General features: G+C 45.4%; 1 protein-coding gene across 2 annotated transcripts in view; it reads right to left on the reverse strand.

Moving 5' to 3' along the window:
- ERBB2 (erb-b2 receptor tyrosine kinase 2) overlaps positions 1-24,255 on the reverse strand; it is a 128,659-nt gene that overhangs the window by 21,700 nt on the left and 82,704 nt on the right. For both annotated transcript variants that reach the window (XM_053363080.1, XM_053363079.1), the window contains exons 2-9: positions 14,745-14,896; positions 9,567-9,753; positions 9,044-9,178; positions 7,595-7,663; positions 6,447-6,562; positions 4,551-4,692; positions 1,667-1,783; positions 639-765 (exon numbers count right to left, since the gene is read on the reverse strand). In XM_053363080.1, the coding sequence (XP_053219055.1) occupies positions 639-765; positions 1,667-1,783; positions 4,551-4,692; positions 6,447-6,562; positions 7,595-7,663; positions 9,044-9,178; positions 9,567-9,753; positions 14,745-14,879 (1,028 nt within the window). In that variant the 5' untranslated portion in view covers positions 14,880-14,896. The remainder of the gene's footprint in view (positions 1-638; positions 766-1,666; positions 1,784-4,550; positions 4,693-6,446; positions 6,563-7,594; positions 7,664-9,043; positions 9,179-9,566; positions 9,754-14,744; positions 14,897-24,255) is intronic.

Consider the following 24,255-nt stretch of genomic DNA (forward strand, 5'->3'; position numbering starts at 1 on the left):
TTATTTGATTTTAGAAATATAAAATTATAACAATACAACCATACAGATCCACATTTACAGATTCCTCCAAATCTCTGGACTTCTCACCGTCTCCTCCATGCGTCCTACTATCAAACCTTTTCTACAGCATCTTTTCCAATATTCTGTATTTAATACAACTCCATTGTCTCCCTAGTACTTGCTACCTTACAAGTGTTATTGCAATCATGCTAATGCTTTCATCTGTTTACAGTAGTCTCCAAGATAAATTATAATTTTTTTCCATTCTCTGTTAAAGTTTTGGTCTTCTTGGTTCTCGAGCTTTCCAGTTAGTTTTGCCATTTCAGCATAGTCCAACAGTTTGCCATTTTTCTCCGGTAGGAACTTTATCTTCTTTCCATCTCCAGCCCTGGTGCTTCCAAGACTACTTGTTCCCAATACCAGAAGGCTTTCACACCTCGTGGTCTGATTTCCACGGCCACCATTTTTGTCATATACCGCAAAGAGCCTAAATCGTTCCAACTTCTTCCACTTCTTTCCTTTTTTTATAAACACTCCCATAGCCCTTCCAAAGCTAAAACCACACATGGCACAATTACAAGGATGTATTGAGCAAACTGATGCTACACCCTTTACATCTAAAGCTCGCCGTTACTCACCCTGCAAAAGTCTCCGGCAGAAAGGCTAAGCTGCCGAAGATCTTGGTGCAGCCGGCAAAGTGGTGGATGTTGGAGGCATTGACGGCACGAACCCCTTTCAGGAAATCCATTCCCAAACCATAGCAGACTGAGAGGCGGGGGGCGGGGAGTGGGGGGGGGAAGAATGTGCATATGAGTCTACAAACATCATCACAACCATGATGCAGAGCAGACAATGGGAACAACACAGAATCTTTGGGCTAAAGGGCTGAGAGAAAGGCTAACTCAGGCATAAGCAAACTCTGGCCCTCCAGATGTTTGGGACTACAATTCCCATCATCCCTAGCTAACAGGACCAGTGGTCAGGGATGATGGAAACTGTAGCCCCAAACATCTGGAGGGCCAGAGTTTGCCTATGCCTGGGCTAACCCAAGTCCTTCTTGGGTGTTGAATGCACCAGTTGCAATCCCTAGTGGCCAAGGAAGAGCCATGAGCCCAAAAATCAGGGTGAGTTGCCTGCTGAATATCTACAAATGCGATTCCTGGAGAGCAAAGCCAAGACGGTCATGGATAGGATCAGAATACTCAGGAGGTAGCATAAGTTAAAACCAAAACTTTGAGGAGAGCACAAATCGGTTTCAACGTTTGCAACTGTTTGCATAAAAAAGCCTTTCGCCTTTCTGGTTTTGGACTGGCTAGGGATGATGAGAGTGGCAGTCCAAGATATCTGGAGGACACCAGAGGACAAGTGGGGAAAGCTGCCATAAGCCGTCTCTACAACATAGGTCATTTCTACGGGCAACAGGAATGAGAGACAGGAAACAAAGTAGTATAGCATCCCATACCTGCGTCCCCATATATATCCCTCCCCCTCGTGCCAAATATCTCCATGCGATGAAGGAGGGCATACCCTACAAGTGTTGCTGGTACCCCAGGTTCTCAGAAGGACATGTATGGTGGGCGTACACAAGACTGATGCATCATGGGAAAAGTCAGTGTCTTCTTGGAAATGGTGTTTCTCCCTCCTCTGGCCAACTCCCAGCTCTTACCTTTGGGACACGGCTTGTTGCACTTCTCACACTTTTGCATGGTGCCCACGCTCACCTCCTGACTGGTCTGAGGGCACACCAAAGTACAGGACCCAACCTCTGCAGCCAAGTAGTTATCTGTAATTCAAAACAACAGGAAGTGAACGACAGCCTGGAATCAGCCTTTCTTTCTTTTTTTAATTATAAAAAAAAACACTGCATAAGGATGGTGCTGCAACAAGGCAGATTACAGCAATACGTACACCATCCTCCGTTCACTTATACGCTGTTTTCCCATGGGAAAGCATGCTCAAAGCAGCTCACAACAACAGCAAAAGAGCTCCCGCTGCCAATATGTTTCTCATGTACCGCAACAGCCTGACCATTAAATCCTCACCAGTATTCCATGGCCATCAGGTTACATCTTATCACATGGGTAAGCAAACTAAGGCCTGGGGGCCGGATCCGGCCCAATCACCTTCTCAATCCGGCCCATGGACAGTCCAGAAATCAGCGTGTTTTTACATGAGTAGAATGTGTCTTTTTATTTAAAATGCATCTCTGGGTTATATGTGGGGCCTGCCTGGTGGGGCCTGCCTGGTGTTTTTACATGAGCAGAACGTGTGCTTTTCATAGAATCATAGAATCATAGAGTTGGAAGAGACCACAAGGGCCATCGAGTCCAACCCCCTGCCAAGCAGGAAACACCATCAGAGCACTCCTGACATATGGTTGTCAAGCCTCTGCTTAAAGACCTCCAAAGAAGGAGACTCCACCACACTCCTTGGCAGCAAATTCCACTGTTGAACAGCTCTTACTGTCAGGAAGTTCTTCCTAATGTTTAGGTGGAATCTTCTTTCTTGTAGTTTGGATCCATTGCTCCGTGTCCGCTTCTCTGGAGCAGCAGAAAACAACCTTTCTCCCTCCTCTATGTGACATCCTTTTATATATTTGAACATGGCTATCATATCACCCCTTAGCCTCCTCTTCTCCAGGCTAAACATGCCCAGCTCCCTTAGCCGTTCCTCATAAGGCATCGTTTCCAGGCCTTTGACCATTTTGGTTGCCCTCCTCTGGACACGTTCCAGTTTGTCAGTGTCCTTCTTGAACTGTGGTGCCCAGAACTGGACACAGTACTCCAGGTGAGGTCTGACCAGAGCAGAATACAGTGGCACTATTACTTCCCTTGATCTAGATGCTATACTCCTATTGATGCAGCCCAGAATTGCATTGGCTTTTTTAGCTGCCGCGTCACACTGTTGGCTCATGTCAAGTTTGTGGTCAACCAAGACTCCTAGATCCTTTTCACATGTAGTGCTCTCAAGCCAGGTGTCACCCATCTTGTATTTGTGCCTCTCATTTTTTTTGCCCAAGTGCAATACTTTACATTTCTCCCTGTTAAAATTCATCTTGTTTGTTTTGGCCCAGTTCTCTAATCTGTCAAGGTCGTTTTGAAGTGTGATCCTGTCCTCTGGGGTGTTAGCCACCCCTCCCAGTTTGGTGTCATCTGCAAATTTGATCAGGATGCCCTTGAGTCCATCATCCAAGTCGTTGATAAAGATGTTGAATAAGACCGGGCCCAAGACAGAACCCTGTGGCACCCCACTAGTCACTCTTCTCCAGGATGAAGAGGAACCATTGATGAGCACCCTTTGGGTTCGGTCAGTCAGCCAGTTACAAATCCACTGAGAGGTAGCATAGTCAAGATCGCATTTTACCAGCTTCTTTACTTTATTTGAAATGCATCTCTGGGTTATTTGTGGGACATAGGAATTCCTTCTTCTTTTTTTCAAAATATAGTCCGGCCCCCAACAAGGTCTGAGGGACAGTGGACAGGCCCCCTGCTGAAAAATTTTGCTGACCCCTGTCATATCACATTCTCGTTCTGGTCCATTTCTCTCTACCCAAGTTCTTAAAAAGAATTTTGGGAAGCCATTTTGCTTCATGTAATTGGGAGAAAATAACACCTCCATTGCAAGGATCCTTCAGAAGGAAGTTGCTGCCAAGAGCATTTTTGTGCAAGTGTCTTTTGATGCATTGAATAGAATGAAAGTTTATGAGTCATGGCGGAGGGGACAGCATGTGTACAAATTCATCAGGGCTTTTTTTGTTTTGTTGCTATTTTGTTAACGTTTTGATATTGTTTTATAGATATGAATGCTATCATACTTTGTGAATCCTATAATATGATTTTTTGTGTGTAACTGTGATGTTCAGCTTATTTTTTTAGTTGTTTTGTTAATAGTGTTACATAGACGGTAACTGTTTTATTTGCAATCTGCGATTGTTTTAAATATTCTATACAATTTATGCTGCATTTGCGATGTTCCATTATGTTATTTTTATCTTTTGTTTGTAAGCCACTTTGGGATTTATTTGAATAAAAAGAGGCATAGAAATAGATTTTTTTTAAAAACACACATTTGGGGGGCATTTTTCTTTATAGAGAAAGGGGGAAAACAAAGGCCAAGTTCTCACTGAGGTGGTAAACTAGTATCAGGATTATACCATTGCTGAATGCAGACAGCTGTTCAAATGACTGAAAGCACCACCATTTTATATATGTGTCTGTGTGTCTACTGCTATTTTCTGTGCTGTTTTCAACCGTTTTTAGGAGGTGTTTGTATGTTGCCTTTTTCATGTTGTGTATGTGGAAAAATTAAAAAACTAGCAACTGGCATACATGAAAGGAATATTCTGTGTGCTGGAGTACTCAGTCATGTGCCTTTGGCTCCCAGGGAGAAGGGATTCGAGGCAAAACACAGGCTCGTCTCCATAGCTAAGGACTAAACAGAAGATAGTAACTATCCCAGGGCATTTTCAGTTCCACAAATCCTGCACACATACCGCAACCCCAATAACATATACATGCGCAAAACAAAAGGGATAATAATAAGATCCTTACAAGGGCATTCAGCAACACAGGTTGCTCCAAAAGTGTACCGTCCATTTGGATTGGGCAGATGCTCGTAGGTGTCTGGATTGTAGTTGAAGAGAAGTGGGCAATGCAATTCGCAAATCCCGCTGTGGTTGAAGTGCAGGCAGGCCTGGAGAAACGGAAAGGTGGCAAGTCCTATTTTTCTATTTTTAAAGGCATGTACACTTTGAGCGGGTGGCGCTGTGGGTTAAACCACAGAGCCTAGGACTTGCAGATCAGAAGGTCGGCGGTTCAAATCCCTGTGACGGGGTGAGCTCCCGTTGCTCTGTCTCTGCTCCTGCCAACCTAGTAGTTTGAAAGCACGTCAAAGTGCAAGTAGATAAATAGGTACCGCTCTGGCAGGAAGGTAAACGGCGTTTCCGTGCGCTGCTCTGGTTCGCCAGAAGCGGCTTAGTCATGCTGGCCACATGACTGGGAAGCTGTCTGCGGACAAATGCCAGCTCCCTCGGCCTATAAAGCAAGATGAGCGCGCAACCCCAGAGTTGGTCACAACTGGACCTAATGGTCAGGGGTCCCTTTACCTTTGTACACTTTGAGAACTTTCACATAGGAAGGACCCCACTGAACACTCAGGGGCCACCTTAGAAAGTGAGTCGCTTGGATCAAAAGCAACCAAGTTTCCGTGGCCCCACAAAGGCTAACAAAAATTTTTGTGGCAATGAACTTCCGAAGCCGTTCTTTTCATGGTCCAAGCCTGTAGAACTAGCTTTGCACCCACTTTCAAATGAGGACAAATTCTGGGGCAGCACTATGGGGTTTCATTTCTTTTTAGGGGTGAGGGGAGCACTGCAGCTTTATGGTGTCTTTGTAATATTTATTTTATTTACAATGCGCAATATACACAGTATAAATGGAAGTACAGTCGTACCTTGGTAGTCGAACGCCTTAGTTGTTGAACAAATTGGCTCCTGAACGTCGCAAGCCCAGAAGTGAGTGTTCCAGTTTGCAAATGTTTTTTGGAAGCTGAACATCTGACGCGTCTTCCACGGCTTCTGATTGGGTGCAGGAATCTCCTGCAGCCAATCAGAAGCCGTGCCTTGGTTTTCGAACCGTTTCAGGAGTTGAATGGACTCCCGGAATGGATTAAATTTGAGGACCAAGGTACGACTGTAAAACGGGCACTCTTGCTGTGGGCAGTGATGCCCAGTGAGCAGCCCTCACCTGAAGGCTGTATCCCCAATACCATCCAGAAATTATTTCCTCAGCTGGTAGAAACCTGTCTCTGCCTCTCTTTGTTGATTCAAACTCCAGAATCAATCTCTCTCTCTCTTACTTACACACACACGTACATAAACATGCAACAAGTAGTTGATTTAGACTCCTCCCCTGCAGATGAACTGCCCATTCAAAAACAAACAATCATTTAACCATTCACTTCCTTCATCAGCTGGCTAACACCCACCTTTGTCAGGTAAGAGGCTGATGATGATGATGATGATGATGATGATGATGATGATGATGATAATAATAATAATAATAATAATAATAATAATAATAATAATAATGTACCCCACCCATCTGACTGGGTTGCCCCAGTGACTCTGAGCGGCTTCCAGCATGAACAAAAACATAATACAAAATTAAACATTAAAAACGTCCCTAAACAGGGCTGCCTTCAGATGTCTTCTAAAGCCAGTCAACTCCAGATCCCAACAAGCTCTGCTCACAATCACCAGATTCAACAGGAATCTGCTCCTTGCCTTTTGGGTTCCGCCAGGGCTCCACCCCTGTTTCTGGCTCTGGCTCCAATACAGGTTGGGTGTGTGAGAGAGGTAAATGTTTGTGTTTTTTCTTGCAATCAGAAAACTTGACAGCACGTTTGATAAATGAGAAACGAGAACCCCAGGGCGCGCACACACTCACCAGGCAGTCGGAGTGTTTGGGTCCCGTGCAGCCGGCTGCACACTGCTCGTGGCAACAATCCGTTGGGTGTCTCCCCTTACACCTTGCACAGCTGCTGGCACAGACTGTGCTTGTCACTGGCGGGGGGGGGCAAAGAGAAAAACAGAAAAGTCATAGGCACAGAAGCTCCTTCATCAAACACAAGAGGGATCTCGTACCCTCTGAACTGACAGCTTGCAAAAAGGGAGGTGCCAGCAGCAGCAGCTGCTGCTTGGGCTGCCACATAAATGCCAGGTGACAGCAGGGTGAGAGGAAAATAAGGCACGCCACAGCTACACTAGGGGACAACCCAGGTCGTTGCAACAGAGAGAAAGAAAGGCCTTTGAGAGAACAGGAGAAGAGGGGATGCCAGGGAGTTTTGTGGGACAGGGGAGAGCTAAGCAGAAGTCTAACTCCCTGAGTGAATAACAGAAGACCTCTAAAGGCTTTGCTTTAGAGACATGCTCAGATGTACTCTTCTCAGATGTACTCTTCCCACCTCCTTCTCCAAACTGGAAAAGTGCTAACTAGGCTTTGGAAGAAGGCAGGAGGGAATCCAGGACCCTGTCAGAATCCTCACGTCTCCTTCCAAAAGCCCAGTGTCTCCCTTACCCAGCTTTGGAATGGCGGCGTGAGGGCTGGGAGGCATCAAATGTTGCCAAGGGCCACCAAAGAGGCCTCAAGGGCCGCACGGCCCACCCTGTTCTACATGAAGGATGGAGAATCCCATAGACAGGGGCCATATGCGACCCACCAGGCCCCTCTGTCTGGCCCTTGGGACACTCCCCAGTCCACAGCCCTTTGCTTAACTGTTCCCGTCTGCCTGAAATGCATATCTGAACTCTGATGTGCCTCTTGATCATCTGGATGGGTGGAGAGGTGTGCACAAGTGTGCAGAACTGAGCCTACAGTACAATTCACACTTGTTGCTCCTCCCACTTTTAGCGTCAGCCCTGCCCACCACTGACATGTGGCCCCCGAATGATTGCATGGAAGGGAATGCGGTGCTCAGGCTGGGGTAGACATCCGCTGTTCTACACGCAAATTACGCATTCCAAAGCTGTTAAGAGATACTGTGTAAAACCTGCACGTTTTGGTGTAGCCCAGATCCCAAGAAGCCTGATACTCACATGTTTGACAGCTCCCTTTTCCTTCTCCCCAGCAGTGCCCATTGAGGCATATTCTTTGACAGTCAGGGCCTGATGAGTGGGTAAAACAGACACTTTCTTAAAAGCAGGGTGGTCTTCACCAAATATTCCTGTATTGTATTTGTTACAGTCGATTTTCTCACAGAGTAAATCAAAGCACCTTAGGTCCAAACCAATTAAGAACCTCCAATAAGAATCTAAAACACAGATAAAAGGTAGGACTTTCTGATCCTACCCAACTAAAACGGGCCACAATGCCACCCTTCAGATTACAAGCCAAGAACACAGGTAAAGAGATAAAGCTTTGCCTAAAAATAGATCAAGATAACACCAGGTGAAAGCATTTCACAACCAAGGGGCCACCACTGAAAAGGCCCGATCTCACGTTGCCACCCTCCGAGTCTCCTATGGAAGCAGCACACAAAGAGGGGCCTGAAGTGATGATTGCAGGGTCTGGGTTGGTTCATGTGGGGTGAGACAGTCCTTGAGGCACTGGGGCCCCGAGCTGCATAATTGCCTTATAGGACAAAACTGAGCTTGCGAACTAATGGGTGGCCAGTGTTGTCATGCCAGAACTGGCATTATATGTTCAGACTGCCCTGCCTTGGTTGACAATCTGGCTGCCGAACCTGCACCAGCAATCTCCAAATTGTCTTCAAAGGCAGCCCCATGTATGGTGTGTTGCAGTGGTCCGATTTAGAGGTTAGAATAGGCAGTAACATGAAAATCAAAGGAGTAGAAGCAGACTTCAAAGGCCTCTGGCATGTGCCAACGAAGGAAGAATGAGCAGTGAGGAATATGTGTTTGGCATGGTTTTGTGGGAGAGCAAAATGCAGTAGCGGATGCAATTTTTTGTTTTTTTGTTTTTTAAATGGTCTTTTGTAGCTCAGCCAACCCCACGAACTGTAGAAGCAGGAGCAAAAGGAGCAAACAGTAATCGAGTGAAGAGAAAGAACTGAGGATCTCAGCCTTTGTTATGTTTTATGTTTCCAGCCCCATTGAAAGAAAAAATTACTTTATAAAGAGCATGGACACTGCCTGCTAAAACCTTAGAAGCTGGAAGGTAAGAATTTGACTCTCAAGGGTTCGATTCTTCTGATTGAAGTGTAACCCTGCAAATATATTCCCTACCCTTTCCATGGCTTGCAAGTATCAAAAAAGTTGGGTATGAGAAGCATATTTGATAACCTATACAACTTGCAGACCTCAGCTTGTCTTGTGGGCAGAATTTAATTTGTCTTTAGCAGAGAGTACACATGACTCTGGTTTTTAAAAAGATTCACCTAGAATGTAACAGGATAAGAAACAAGCAGAGATATGAAGGGTAATAATGTGTTCCTGGCAACTTAAATTCAAAAAATTGGGGATTTTATTTCGGTGCAGAATTCTATAACCCCAACACAGCCCAGGAGCCAAACAAGGTTCGCTTACAGATCCGACGGCGGCGGCGGCTGATCTCCGTGTAGTTCTGCTGGTTATGTTTGTGGAAAATGGCCCCCCAGTGGATGGTCTCCTGGAAGCACAGCTGGGGGTTTTCGTCTACAATCACACCACCCTTCAAGATCTCTGAAAAGAAATCGGGGGGGGGGGGAGAGAAAGGGACAGTAAAGAGCAATGTATAAAAGACTTGTTTTAATTTGCTTTGTTTTCTTTGTTTTTATTATTTCTATGGCTTAGATTGCGGCCTACTTCCAAGTCCAGGAGGGCTTTGGCAAATGCTGAAATAAACAAAACTCGGAACATTTCTATGGCACCCTGGGAGTGTCGGGAGGACGGTCACTTGCATTTTTTCATTGTAATGCTTACAAAAGCCCCATATCTCATATTACTGAGCAGGGAAGAGGGGAGGTGTAGCAGATTCAAATGGGGACACGACTGAATTTGTAGCTCAGTTGAGTAGGCAGATCAGGTTCTTTCAGGTCCCCGTCACCTTTTCCTGCCCCTCCTTCCATACCTGTCAGATCCAACATGCCCAGCTCCTGCAGCCCCACATCCCCGCTGGGGTCGGTGTTGTTGAGGACAGCCAGGGCATACTTTTCCTCGTACAGCTGCGTCCCACGGATTATCAGGAGGCTTTCCAGCTGCAAGTGGCGCACGTGGTTCTTGGCAATCAGCACATATCCCTGCACCTCTCTGATGTCCTGGAGACAGACAGACAGACAGACAGACAGACAGACAGACAGAAAAGGTGAGAAGCCAAGAAAAGAGGAGCAAGGAATCCTCCTTGCGCGGCATGGAGGCCACCCAGGGCAACCCCAGGAAGAGAGGCGGAACCGCCCGTCCTTACGGAGAGTCGGTGTGGTGACTCAACCCTGAGTTCCCAGTTCTGGCTGGACTACAACTCCCATCATCCCTAGCTAGCAGGACCTGGGGCCAGGGATGTTGGGAGCTGTAGTCCAACAACAGCTGGGGACCCAAGTTTGACAAACACTGGGTTAGAGTGTCAGATGAGGACCTGTCAGCCCTGAAGCTCACTGGGTGACCTTGGCTTTGTCGTCATTTGCTATCTGCCATACTAGAAGCTGCAAGGACACCTAGACAAAAGGCTTCAGATTATAACCTCAGTAGATGGGCAGACTGCTGTGGGAGAAGGAAGTCCAACGAAACACTTTTTTTATTATTATTACCTGGGATCCTGAGCCATGTAGGGCTTTAAAAGTTAGTTTCGTTTGAAAACAAGCAAAAACCTGAAATGGTGGGGTTCTAAAGCCCTTATTAGATAAGATAAGATAAGATAAATTTATTGTCATTGTCCATATATACACAGTATACACAACAACGAAAATCAAACACCCACCCAAAGACCGGGTTCACATACACATTTGCACGTATCTCCAACATTCTCATCCTATTCAGACATAATCTATAAAACATAACATAATCCAGAATATAACATAACCTATTTAAAGGCATAACATAACCTAAAACCTATCTCATTCCTTCCTACTTCCTGCTTGCTATTTCTTGCAACTGGCCCTAAGATCATTATTTAGTGCAATCAGAGCTCTTGGATAGAAACTATTCAGAAGGCGTGTGGTTCGTGTTTTCATTGTCCTATATCTTCTGCCCGAAGGCAACAGTTCAAAGAAGTTGTGAGCAGGATGGGTGGGATCTCTCAGGATATTGTGTGACTTCTTCAAAGTGCGAGACGTGAAGATCTCATCCAGGGTTGGTAGTTGGAGCCCAATAACATTCTGGGCAATTTTAATTATTCTCTGTAAAGCTTTTTTATCCGTTTCAGAGCTGCTCCCATACCACGATAATACACTATAGGTTAAGACACTCTCAATGGTACTGTGATAATAGGACAGAAGTAGGTGCTGAGATAGATTCAGTCCCCTGAGCATTCTCAGGAAATACAACCTCCCCTGCACCTTCCTCACAACCATATTAATATTTGCAGTCCATGAGAGGTCCTCAGAGATATAAATGCCCAGGTATTTAAAACTACCAACCCTCTCCACCTCCTCGCCATTTATGTGCAATGGTAAAAATACACTTTTCTTTCTCCTAAAGTCAATTATGAGTTCTTTGGTTTTTTTGGTGTTAAGCATAAGATTGTTTTCTTTACACCATTGAATTAACCCCTGTACTTCTTTCCTATAAGCAGTCTCATTGTTCTCACTAATGAGCCCCACCACCGTTGTATCATCCGCAAATTTGATGATTGTGTTGGACTTATACAGTGGGGTGCAATCAAATGTGTACAGGGAATAGAGAAAGGGACTTAGCACACATCCCTGAGGGGCTCCTGTGCTTAACACTAGAGTAGAAGAATAGTGAGGTCCCATTCTCACTGTCTGCGGCCTATCAGTCAGGAAATTCCTTACCCACAGACAGATCTTCTGATGTATACCCAAGTTGGTCATTTTAAGAAATAACCTGTCTGGCAGAATTGTATTGAAGGCAGAACTGTAGTCCACAAACAACAGCCTTGCGTAGGTTCCCTGTCGTTCTAGATGACTCAGTACAGTATGGACAGCGATGGAAATAGCATCATCAGTAGATCTGTTTCTTCTGTATGCAAACTGGAACGGGTCTAGAGTGGATGGAAGACCAGCCTTAATATGATCTAGCACCAATCTCTCAAAACATTTCATAACGACAGATGTTAGAGCTATTGGTCTATAGTCATTGAGAGATACCACCACTGACTGCTTGGGGACTGGCACTATAATCGATGTCTTCAGGCAGGTAGGGACAGAACCCTGCAACAGGGATAGGTTAAAAATGTCCGTAAATACCCCAGCTAATTCTGCAGCGCAGTCCCTAATAACCCGTCCCGTGATTCCATCCGGTCCAGCTGCCTTCCTAATGTTAATGCTCCGAAAGGCACGTTGTACGTCAGAGGTCTGTAATAAAAATGGTTGTCTATCAGTAGTAGTTTCTGATGATGTGCTGGTAGCCAATGCTGTAGTGACGGTAGTTCCAGTTCCCACCTCAAAGCGACTAAAAAATTGATTCAGTTGATCAGCCAGGTGCGCACTGCTACTGGCCAGTTCGTTTTTAATATTTTGCCCTGTAATTTGTCGCAGGCCTTGCCATACTCGACGAGGGTCGGAGCTTTCAAAATGTTTTTCAATCCTCCGGCAGTACATAGCTTTGGCGTTCCTAATGCCCTTTTTCAATTTGGCTCTGGCTTCTCTATACTGTTGCACATCACCAGAGTGAAAAGCAGCATTTCTTGCCTTTAGCAGAAGATACACATCCCTGTTTAGCCAGGGCTTGTTGTTAGGGAACACCCGTATTTGTTTGATGGTAGTGACAACATCAATGCAGCTTTTAACGTAGAACAGTACTGTTGAAGCGTATGTGTCCACATTATTCTCCACAAAAAGCGACCACTCGGTGCTCCGAAAGCAATCTTGAAGTTGCTCAGATGCACCTACTGGCCACACTCGTATCTCTCTAGTTGATGGTCTGATTCTGCATACGAGAGGTCTATATGATGGTATCATAAGTAAAGATATGTGGTCTGACTGCCCCAAATTGGGCAAGGGCTTGGTCTTGTATCCATGCATGATGTTACTATATACTCGGTCCAGGGTATTTCCCCCCCTAGTGGGACAATCAACATACTGGTGGAACTTAGGAAGCACAGTCCTTAAATCGGCTCGATTAAAATCACCAGCAACCACAAATGCTCCATCCGGGTAGGCCCGCTGCTGTTTGCTAATAGCAGTTAGCAGGTGGCCCATAGCTGTAGTAGTGTTTGCATCGGGAGGTATATACACCGCTGTTATTATAACAACATTAAACTCACGTGGCAAATAAAAAGGGCGGCACTTCACCACTAGGTACTCCAAGTCAGGAGAGCAATGCGTGTCCATTTGTTTGATGTCCGAGCTCCAGTTGTTATTTATATAAACGCAAATTCCTCCTCCTCTGCTCTTCCCGGATTCAGCGGTTCTATCCGCTCTAATTACTGAGCGTCCTTCTAGCTGCAGAAGTCCCTGTGGAAAGGAGGGATCCAGCCACGTCTCTAAAAGGACCATAACACAGCAGTCCCGGATACTTTTCTGCCGAGAGGTAATAAGCTCCAACTCCTCTACCTTGTTAGGCAAGGATCTCACATTTGATACAAGGAGACTTGGCAATGCAGGCTTGTGGGGATTTTTACCTAGCCTCACTCGTAATCCAGCCCTGCAACCCCTCTTCTGCTTACGCCCTCTCCGTTTTCTTTTCTTTCTGGCAAGGAGAGCAAGGGGAGTATCCCAAGAATGTGCAAGATATGGAGGCTCTCTGATAAGCTCAGCTGGAATGTTATAGGTTGAGACCTCCTGGCTGCAACCTTCTCCTCTGCCGATACTTAAGAGCTCTTGACGACTATAAATTTCTTGTGCCTGAGTATTTACAGTCCATAGCAGCAGTAAGTTCACAAATAAAAATAAAACACAAATCGGATACCGGTCTTCGGAGTGCCGAGCCGCTGCAAGTGCTTGCGCCGCCATCTTGCTCCTATAATAACAGGTCTGCTATTCAAGCTCACCCCTATGAGACAGCCACTATGGTTTGCCATTTTACAGATGGAAACGGAGGCTGAAAGATTAGGTAGCCTTGCACACAATGAGATCACGCTGAGCAGATGCCCAAACACAGATTCCATGGGCCCAGATCAAACAGCTTTGCTGTCCAGTCAAAGCTATTCCTGCCAACTCTGCTTATCTGCAGGTGCAATCACAGCACCTGAAGCTAGGGTGGCTTCTTTCGAGGAAAAGGGTGGCAGCCACAGGTGGAAACCCAGCCTTGCTTGCTTTTGGAAGCACCTTCCCGTATGTGACACTTTCACTGTGATAAGGAGAGAGACATGCAGATTTCTATGGCACAACCTGACTCCTCCGCTCCCGGTGGAATGTACAATCTCCATCAACTTTCCTCCTCTAAATGCTACTTAAGAATATGAAGAGGCAGCGTGGATCAAATTGATTTAAATCATGATTTAAATCACTAGTCAGTAAGACTTGATTTTTACAGACTTTTTTTTACAGAAAGACTCCTTCTTGCTGGTATAATCTTAATATTTACAACCAGATGAAGGTTTCATTTTTGGAATAATAAATTTTCAGAGTAGTTTTTTACAGTTCTATCAAAAATTACTGATTTGGTTATACTATTAGAAATACATAGACAGATAATTATGAAATTATTGTGAGGTTTAATAAGTTAACTGTTTATATTTGGACAACTTTTCTGCTGTACTTTACTAGAAGGAAAAAAAATTACCATTTCCTTAGTAACAATTTAAACAATTTGTTTAACTAAAGCAATAACATTATAGCATATGTATCCACGTTTGTTAACTGATGTGATTAAACAATTAAAAAAAAGAGTTTTAGCACACATGAAAAACTTAAAACAAATCCTTATTTCCTGATGAATAGCCTTTGGACGATAATGTAACTTAAATAGAAAACTATCTTTAGAAAGATTTTTCCTCCAAAAGCATTTTATTTTAAAAATCCGATAAAAAAAATCCGATTTTTGAGGTGTGTTTTTTTAAAAAAACCCGTTGATTTTTATCCACCCTGTGGAGTGTGTGCCCACTTTCCCCCTTTCCTCCTCTTCTCATTTTCATCCCGATAAAGAGAAGCTGTCTTGAGAACATGCATTTAACTTCTCCCATCACACCCACCTTGAGAAAGGACGTGTCCACATCTGCCGGCAGATAAGTGATCTCCAGGTTGCCTTGCACAACTTGACAGTTCTCATAGAGGTGGCGGAGGGTGGCGTGGTGGTTTTCTGGGCTGGAGGGATGCTGCAGCTTCATGTCGGTCCCTGTGCAGACTGCGGAGGAGGAGAAGTGCAAATAAGGTTGGAATCAAAAGACAAGGGGGACATCTATACAAACACACACACACACACACACCTGGGAGCATGTCTGCAATCCTAAGCTCCTTGTTATGAACTCCTTTTGAAAGGCTTGGGTAAAACTAGAATAGACTAAGTTTCCAAATGTAAGCTAAAAGTTCCACATATATAAACCAGTGAATCAATACGCATTATCGTGACTGTGCGTAGTCTGAAGGCACCCTTCCCAAAAGATATTGAATTAGCAATGGGTAAAAGAAACCAGCACACTAGGAATCTCAGCTCTCTCTTTTTGGTTTTTAAAATTTAAGTTCCTAGCCCTCAGGTCTGCTAAAGTATGCTGGGAATCTCGGAAGCTCATGGCAGAGCCAAGCCGAGTTGGAATTCAGTGCTCCATTTACTGTATTTTGCCATGTATAAGGCTATATTTCCGCCATATTTTTTAAAGTTTAAAATTGGGGGTCGTCTTATACATGGATAGTGCATATGGGGGATTTCTCTATTTGGAGTCCCCAAAAATAGGGGTCATGTTATACATGGGAGCATGTTATACATGGAAAAAATACAGTAACTTTTTCTCCTTCATGACTAGCAGAAACAGAATAGTTTAGACAAGCAAATGCCAGATTTTTCCATGTATAAGACTAGGTTCCCCCCCCAAAAAAATGTCAAAAATTTGGGGTGTCTTATACACGGATACATCTCCCCCCATTTTCTTAAATTGGAGTCCCGCAAAATAGGGGGCATCTTACACATGGGGGTGTCTTATAGACAGAAAAATACGGTATATGCAAATTGGATTAAAATTATGCAAATTCATTTGGGGGTACAGGTTTTTAATTCAAGTATACAGAACTGTGCTATTTATAGACAAGCTGCTTCCCCCTCTAGAACAAAAAACTAAAAATAAAATGATCTTTATAAATTGAGCAGCCTTTCTGTTACAGGCCTCTGGTTTGTGGCAGGTGATAAACTTTATGCCTGATTGTGGGAGAAAAGGCAAGTTTTAGGAAGCTAAGTTCTGTCTTTCCCTGTAAATGTGAGGCTTTTCCAGCTCTAGAGCCAAGATATATTTTTCTGGAAAGATTTCTTGGCTTTAAACAAGACATACGTCAGGCAGAAATCCAACAGGTGATGTTCCCTGCGTGGAAAAAAGGGCAGCTTTTAAATCCCTGTGCAACAGAGAGCTCAAATAGGCAGTGCTGGATGGTGATTTCATACACTGGTTTGAACCTAAGAGGCCATTTTATTTTATTTTATTTTGGCTTCGGGAATCTCAGCATGCAACTCATTCCCGGAGGCTGGAATCTATCCAAGCCATTCTGAGCCAAGCAGGAACTTCTCTCATCCTTTCAGAAAGCCCGATACTTCCTGTGCTTCTCCCCCACTCTTCACAATTCAACCAACCAGCATGCATTATTCCCCACGTACAGCCTTTTCGCCTCAATAAAAATCCTCCTCCAGATTCCTAACACCAAAGACAACACAGCACTATCTGTTACTATAGGAAATGCTGGGCTCCCGTTTCAACTTGGTAGCTCATTTCAATAACTTCCTATTGATTAATTCCACAGCCCAGCAGAGTCTCTCTCTCTCTCTCTCTCTCTCTCTCTCTCTCTCTCTGTGTGTGTGTGTGTGTGTGTAAGAATTGCTGCTCCTCAGCCAAGGAGATCTACATTTTGACAAAACTTGGCATTTAGGAGGTATGGAAGGAGCGACTGTTTCGAAGATCATCTCACTCAAGATTCAACGGCTTGCAACGATCTTTGTTTGTGAACAAACACATTTGGGACTAAACTGAAAAAATTAAGTTTTCCAAGCCAGCTAGAAATAGACAAAACAAAGTGTATAGCTTCCTCACAAACCTTGGAATAAGATAAACCAAGAGGTCAGTAGGTTTTATGTAAATAACAGGCAATTAAAAGCAAGAGGACGGGTTTGTAGAAGTCACACAACTGTTATAACAAAAATCTGCTCGCTTTCCCTTTTGGGGTACCCAAGAGCCCATGTAGTCATTATTTAGGACTAGGTTCTCTATCTGTAGGCGAAAATAACAGAGGCCAACCATAGAATATTGAGAAGCAAAGCAGCTAGGAAGCCTGATCTTTATTAAACTGTTGCAACAGGGTATTTACAACCCCACGCAGGAGGAAGGATGAACCCTGAATATTGGTGTGCAAACCCTTATATTGACTTTTGAAACTGCCCACCCTGTAGCCGAAGACCAACCCCCTGAAACATTTAACATACATCACAGAAGGAGGTGGTCAACAACAGAGAAGGCAGTCTACAGCAGAAATCCTGTTTGCTAGGGTACCTGATAATGATCACTGGTTGCATTACCTGGGCAGTCTGGGCATTCTTGTAAATACTCAGTTCCTGAATCCAGGTCACAGGCTCACCCTAGTCATACACAGATACACCCTTAAGACAGGATTTGTGAGCAAAGAGACAATGGTGAGGTTTTCCCATTTCCTTCCTCCTTGCAGAGGAGCATTTGAGGTCAATTTGGGAGAGAGAGATATAATGGTTTCAGGACTATTTTCCTGTACTGTTTCAGACATGTGGTTTCTATCTGAAGGCAGCCCTGCTTAGGGAAGCTTTTAATATTTCATGAATTAGTGTATTTTAATGTTTTGTTCCATGAAGGGGGGGGGACCCCTTCATGGATCACTGCCCCCTTCATGGATCACTGCCCCCCTTCATGGATCACTGCCTTGCCGTGGCGAAGGGGCTTGAAGAACTCAGAGAAGCTATGAACTACGGCGAGCAGGGCACACAAGATGAACAGGTCATAGTGGAGAGTTTTGACCAAACGTGATCCACCTGGAGGAGGAACCGGCAAGCCACTCCAGTATCCTTGCCAAGAAAACTCCATGGACAAAGACAACAGGCATATAAAAGTTATGACGCTGGAAGATGAGCCCCTCAGGTCGGAAGGCGTCCAACATGCTACTGGGGAAGAGCGGAGGGCAAGTACAAGTAGATCCAGAGCTGATGAAGCGGCTGGGCCAAAGCCGAAAGGACGCTCAGTTGCGGATATGCCTGGAAGCGAAAGGAAAGTCCAATGCTGTAAAGAAAAATATTGCATAGGAACCTGGAATGTAAGAACCATGAACCTGGGTAAGTTGGAGGTGGTCAAAAATGAGATGGCAAGAATAAATATTGACATCCTGGGCATCAGTGAACTAAAATGGACGGGAATGGGCGAATTCAGTTCGGATGACCATCACATCTACTACTGTGGGCAAGAAACCCGTAAAAGAAATGGAGTGGCCCTCATACTCAACAAAAGAGTGGCGAAAGCTGTACTGGGATGCAATCTCAAAAATGATAGAATGATCTCGATACGAATCCAAGGCAGACCTTTTAACATCACAGTAATCCAAGTTTATGCACCAACCACTGGTGCTGAAGAAACTGAAATAGACCAATTCTATGAAGACTTACAAGACCTTATAGAAGTGACACCAAAGAAGGATGTTCTTCTCATTATAGGGGATTGGAATGCTAAAGTAGGGAATCAAGAGATAAAAGGAACAACTGGCAAGTTTGGCCTTGGAGATCAAAACGAAGCAGGGCAAAGGCTAATAGAGTTCTGTCAAGAGAACAAGCTGGTCATCACAAACACGCTTTTCCAACAACACAAGAGACGACTCTACACATGGACATCACCAGATGGGCAGTATCGAAATCAGATTGATTATATTCTCTGCAGTCAAAGATGGAGAAGCTCTATACAGTCAGCAAAAACAAGACCTGGAGCTGACTGTGGCTCAGATCATCAGCTTCTTATAGCAAAATTCAAGCTTAAACTGAAGAAAGTAGGAAAAACCACTGGGCCGGTAAGATACAATCTAAGTCAAATCCCTTATGAATACACAGTGGAAGTGACGAACAGGTTTAAGGATTTAGATTTGGTGGACAGAGTGCCTGAAGAACTATGGATGGAGGCTCGTAACATTGTACAGGAGGCAGCAACGAAAACCATCCCAATGAAAAGGAAATGCAAGAAAGCAAAGTGGCTGTCCAACGAGGCCTTACAAATAGCGGAGGAGAGAAGGCAAGCAAAATGCGAGGGAGATAGTGAAAGATACAGGAAATTGAATGCAGATTTCCAAAGAATAGCAAGGAGAGACAAGAAGGCCTTCTTAAACGAGCAATGCAAACAAATAGAGGAAAACAACAGAATAGGAAGAACCAGAGATCTGTTCAAGAAAATTGGAGATATGAAAGGAACGTTTCGTACAAAGATTACCATAATAAAGGACAAAAGTGGTAAGGACCTAACAGAAGCAGAAGACATCAAGAAGAGGTGGCAAGAATACACAGAGGAATTATACCAGAAAGATATGGATGTCTCGTACACCCCAGGTAGTGTGGTTGCTGACCTTGAGCCAGACATCCTGGAAAGTGAAGTCAAATGGGCCTTAGAAAGCACTGCAAATAACAAGGCCAGTGGAAGTGATGGTATTCCAGCTGAACTATTTAAAATTTTAAAAGATGATGCTGTTAAGGTGCTACACTCAATATGCCAGCAAATTTGGAAAACTCAGCAGTGGCCAGAAGATTGGAGAAGATCAGTCTACATCCCAATCCCAAAGAAGGGCAGTGCCAAAGAATGCTCCAACTACCGCACAATTGCACTCATTTCACACGCCAGCAAGGTTATGCTTAAAATTCTACAAGGAAGGCTCAAACAGTATGTGGATCGAGAACTCCCAGAAGTGCAAGCTGGATTTAGAAGAGGCAGAGGAACCAGAGACCAAATTGCAAACATGCGCTGGATTATGGAGAAAGCTAGAGAGTTCCAGAAAGACATCTACTTCTGCTTCATCGACTATGCAAAAGCCTTTGACTGTGTCGACCACAGCAAACTATGGCAAGTTCTTAAAGAAATGGGAGTGCCTGATCACCTCATCTGTCTCCTGAGAAATCTCTATGTGGGACAAGAAGCTACAGTTAGAACTGGATATGGAACAACTGATTGGTTCAAAATTGGGAAAGGCGTACGACAAGGCTGTATTTTGTCTCCCTGCTTATTTAATTTATACGCAGAATACATCATGCGAAAGGCTGGGCTGGATGAATCCCAAACTGGAATTAAGATTGCCGGAAGAAATATCAACAACCTCAGATATGCAGATGACACAACCTTGATGGCAGAAAGTGAGGAGGAATTAAAGAACCTTTTAATGAGGGTGAAAGAGGAGAGCGCAAAATATGGTCTGAGGCTCAACATCAAAAAAAACGAAGATCATGGCCACTGGTCCCATCACCTCCTGGCAAATAGAAGGGGAAGAAATGGAAGCAATGAGAGATTTTACTTTCTTGGGCTCCATGATCACTGCAGATGGTGACAGCAGCCACGAAATTAAAAGACGCCTGCTTCTTGGGAGAAGGGCAATGACAGGCCTAGACAGCATCTTGAGAAGTAGAGACGTCACCTTGCCAACAAAGGTCCGTATAGTTAAAGCCATGGTTTTCCCAGTAGTGATGTATGGAAGTGAGAGCTGGACCATAAAGAAGGCTGATCGCCGAAGAATTGATGCTTTTGAATTATGGTGCTGGAGAAGACTCTTGAGAGTCCCATGGACTGCAAGAAGATCAAACGCATCCATTCTTAATGAAATCAGCCCTGAGTGCTCACTGGAAGGACAGATTGTGAAGCTGAGGCTCCAGTACTTTGGCCACCTCATGAGAAGAGAAGACTCCCTGGAGAAGACACTGATGCTGGGAAAGATGGAGGGCACAAGGAGAAGGGGGCGACAGAGGATGAGATGGTTGGATAGTGTTCTCGAAGCCACAAACATGAGTCTGACCAAACTGCGGGAGGTAGTGGAGGACAGAGGTGCCTGGCGTGCTCTGGTCCATGGGGTCACGAAGAGTCGGACACGACTAAACGACTAAACAACAACAACAACAATGTTTTGTTGGAAGCCTCCCAGAGTGGCTGGGGAAACCCAGCAAGATGGGCGCGGTAATAATAATAATAATAATAATAATAATAATAATAATAATAATAATAAATGAATTATGTGTTTGCCTGGTACATTTATGAACATTTATTTTATATCTTAGACCTTATAATTCTCATAACACAACGAATGCTGAGCATGTGCTTCCTTGATAGCAAAAAACGCCCTAACACATTAGCCAAAGAAATTATTTTTGAAACAACAACCAAACTAGCGTAAGAAGCAACATACCAAAAGCTGCAACATCCAGCTTGCTATAAACAGTTCCACCATCATCCCCATTTGTCAGGCTGGCTTTATTCCAGTGCAGGGGGCGACAGAGTCCCCCCACTGGGGACTGCTGGCCACACTCCTATGTGCTATTCAAAGGCCCTATGTGGTCCCGAGGCCTCTTCCCAGCCTCTGAGAAGGGGAGATGCCGTACAGTAACCCAGGGGGTGGGGAAACTTTTCCACCACAAAAGCCACATTCCCTCATGGGTCATCTTATGGGGGCCTCGGTTGGAGAGAGAGAGAGACAGATAGTCAGACACACAGAGAGAGCTGCCCTTGCTATAAGCTGTTCGGGTCAATTTAGTCCGGGGGGGGTCCGGCACACTTCCTCATGCGCAGCTCTGCTCTTTCCCCCGGGACCTTTGACGCAGCAGAGCGTAAAACACAGCGGAACAGAAGCTTGAAACGTTCTTCGTGTGGTAATAACTCAGGCTGACACGTAGCTCTCCTTATCTTAAAGACTTTATTCCTTAGCAAAACACAACAGCTATAAATCTCCTGCCTGGCGAGAGTTCGCCCATGGTGCTCCTTTCTCCATGGAGCTAAACACGCAGACTGAAAGCACACAGAGAAAACCACACCCTTTCCGTGTTCTATGCCCGCCCTCAGAATGTGAGGCGTCATCACTCAGAACTCTTAACCCTGTAAGTTCTGAGCCTCTCCTATCACCCCCTCTCGAATCACGTTCTGAGAGGACCTCTGAGTGTTCAACACCTTCCCCATTGCCTTCCGCCCCTTCCTGGCATCGTTGTTAGGCACCTGTTGAACCTCACAAACCTCAGGTTCGCACTGTGCGAAACCAACCCACGCATTTGTGACCTGAAACCTCTCAGGTGGAATTCCCTTTGTAGCCCGTGATGACCGCCTGGGCACAAACTGGGGTGCTTCTCCTGACCCACTGGGGCCAGCATGTGCGTCTTCCTCATCAGAAGACTCCCCCTCTGACTTGACACGTCTGTGAGCTTTCTCCATTATGCGCACAGGAGATGAGGGCTCACTCTTGGACACTCCCTTAACAACCTGTGGAGACGCCCTATTCTGTTCAGGGACCTGGTCTCCACCAGCAGGTTCAGGCTCTGGCTCTCTTTCCTCCTCAGCGTCAGACAGACAATCTGAGTGAACGTCAGAGCGCACTTTGCGCCTTGCCCAACCATCCTGCTCAAAGAACTCAGCCTGTTTACTGACCAGAAGCTTGGTCTGATCACCTTCTGGATATGCGAATCTCCACCCTTTTGTCGCAGGCTCATATCCACAGAAGATCATTTCCTGGTACCTTGGACCACCTTCTTGCTGCAACCACTTTGGTACAGGCACCATGGCCCTGCAACCAAACGAACGGAAGAAATGCACCTGTGGCTTCTGTCCGTTGAGCAAGAAATATGGGGTGTCACCTACCACTGCATTGTAGCACCTGTTCATCGAGAAATTGGCCGTTTTTACCGCCTCCCCCCAAAAACTGTGAGGCAAACCAGAGTCATCCAGTAGAATTTCGGATGCTCGAACCAGGGCTTTACTCCTAAGCTCTGCCACGCCACTCTTCTGAGGAGAAGTCACCTTGTGACGTATCCCCCTCTGGCGAAAGAAACCCTTTAGAGCAGACCCAGTGACCTCAGAACCACGGTCGAACTGGAAACCTTGCACCTTGGTGGAGAACCTTAGTTCCACCTCTGCAACCCAATCTTTGATCAGTTGCGCTGCTACCTCCTTAGCTTTCAGCGTGAAAGCCCATGCGTTCCTAGTATAATCATCTGTCAGCACCATCAGCCACTTGGCCTTGCCCAGACTTGGCTGTGGCATACCTAAAAGGTCTGCATGCACAAGCTCAAAAGGCCTTGTGGTCACTCTCTCCACCCTGGGATGGCTAAATCCCTTGTTTCTGGCTTTCCTGCAAGCCTTGCAATTCAAAGGTTTACCACATTCTTTTACCTTGCAACCTTTGGTGCACTCTGATAACATCTGAACGTCCTCACAGGACCCATGTGACATCCTCTTGTGCCACACGCAAGCACACGACACATGAGTGTGATCAGTGGCTTTCCCAACATTCCCCTCACCCTCGAGAGGTGATTCCAGAACAAAGAGGTTGTTCTGATTTTTTCCAACACGTACCAGTTGCTCTCCACCTCTGGAAATTGTGCAAACATTTTTTTCAAAACTCACAGAATATCCCTCCTGTAAAAGGCATGGTACAGATAGCAGGCAATGTTTTATCTCAGGGAGAACATAAACCTTCAATTCAGCCTGTAAAAAAGAGACAAACATGTTAGAAACATGGGTTACACGGCCCTGTGAACCTGTAGCAAATCTAACTGTTTTCTCAGTTGAAACAGCCTTGCAGTTCCACATTTGTCCATCAGGTGGCGCTGTTACCAAATGGGCATTCGCAGCTGAGTCAACAACCCAACGAAGCACTCTCCCCCCTCCGGAGTTGTCCTTCTTTGTTGCCTTTGCAACTGACTTCCTGCTGCCCCCGACCTTGGAGCTCTCGTTGCAGGTGGTGTTTTCCACAATAGCCATCGAAGCAGACAGTTGATAAACTTTCTCACGCCTGCCTGCGCTGTTGCCATGGAAACCCGACTGGTTCCCATGGGAAATGTCCTTGGGACTTTCCTGCCCTTTGTCTCGCTGTGGACAGCTTCGGCGCAGGTGCTCCGGAGAACCGCAAACAAAACAGCAACGAATGGAAAACTTTGCAAACTTGCCTTTGGACGTCAGTGCCCCCCCAACCTTTCCAGCAGCCCTCCTCCTCGAGGCTTTTCTGCTGTTGGGAAAATGGCTTTTGGCTTCTGCTGTGGTTTCTCTGCAAACCCCCTCCAGCTCCTGCCAAACAGCCTGGGCACTCTCAAGACTCTTGGACTGGCCTTTCTGGCCTGCACCCCCAAACTTGGGTGCAGAGCCTCCAGAGGAACAGCTAGCCACTGCTTTCCTCTTCCCAGCTTCCAGCAGCTTTCCAGCATGCAGCTCATATGTAGGGGCATTCCGGCAGCCCTCCAACACAGTCCCAGCCCCCTCTGGGCCTTCTGGGCATTCCTCAGCCCCTCCTTGACTCTCTGGGCGTTCCCCAGCTTCTGTGCAGCATCTGGCC

This window comes from Podarcis raffonei, chromosome 13, assembly GCF_027172205.1.
Source record: "Podarcis raffonei isolate rPodRaf1 chromosome 13, rPodRaf1.pri, whole genome shotgun sequence".
Taxonomy (NCBI): domain Eukaryota; kingdom Metazoa; phylum Chordata; class Lepidosauria; order Squamata; family Lacertidae; genus Podarcis; species Podarcis raffonei.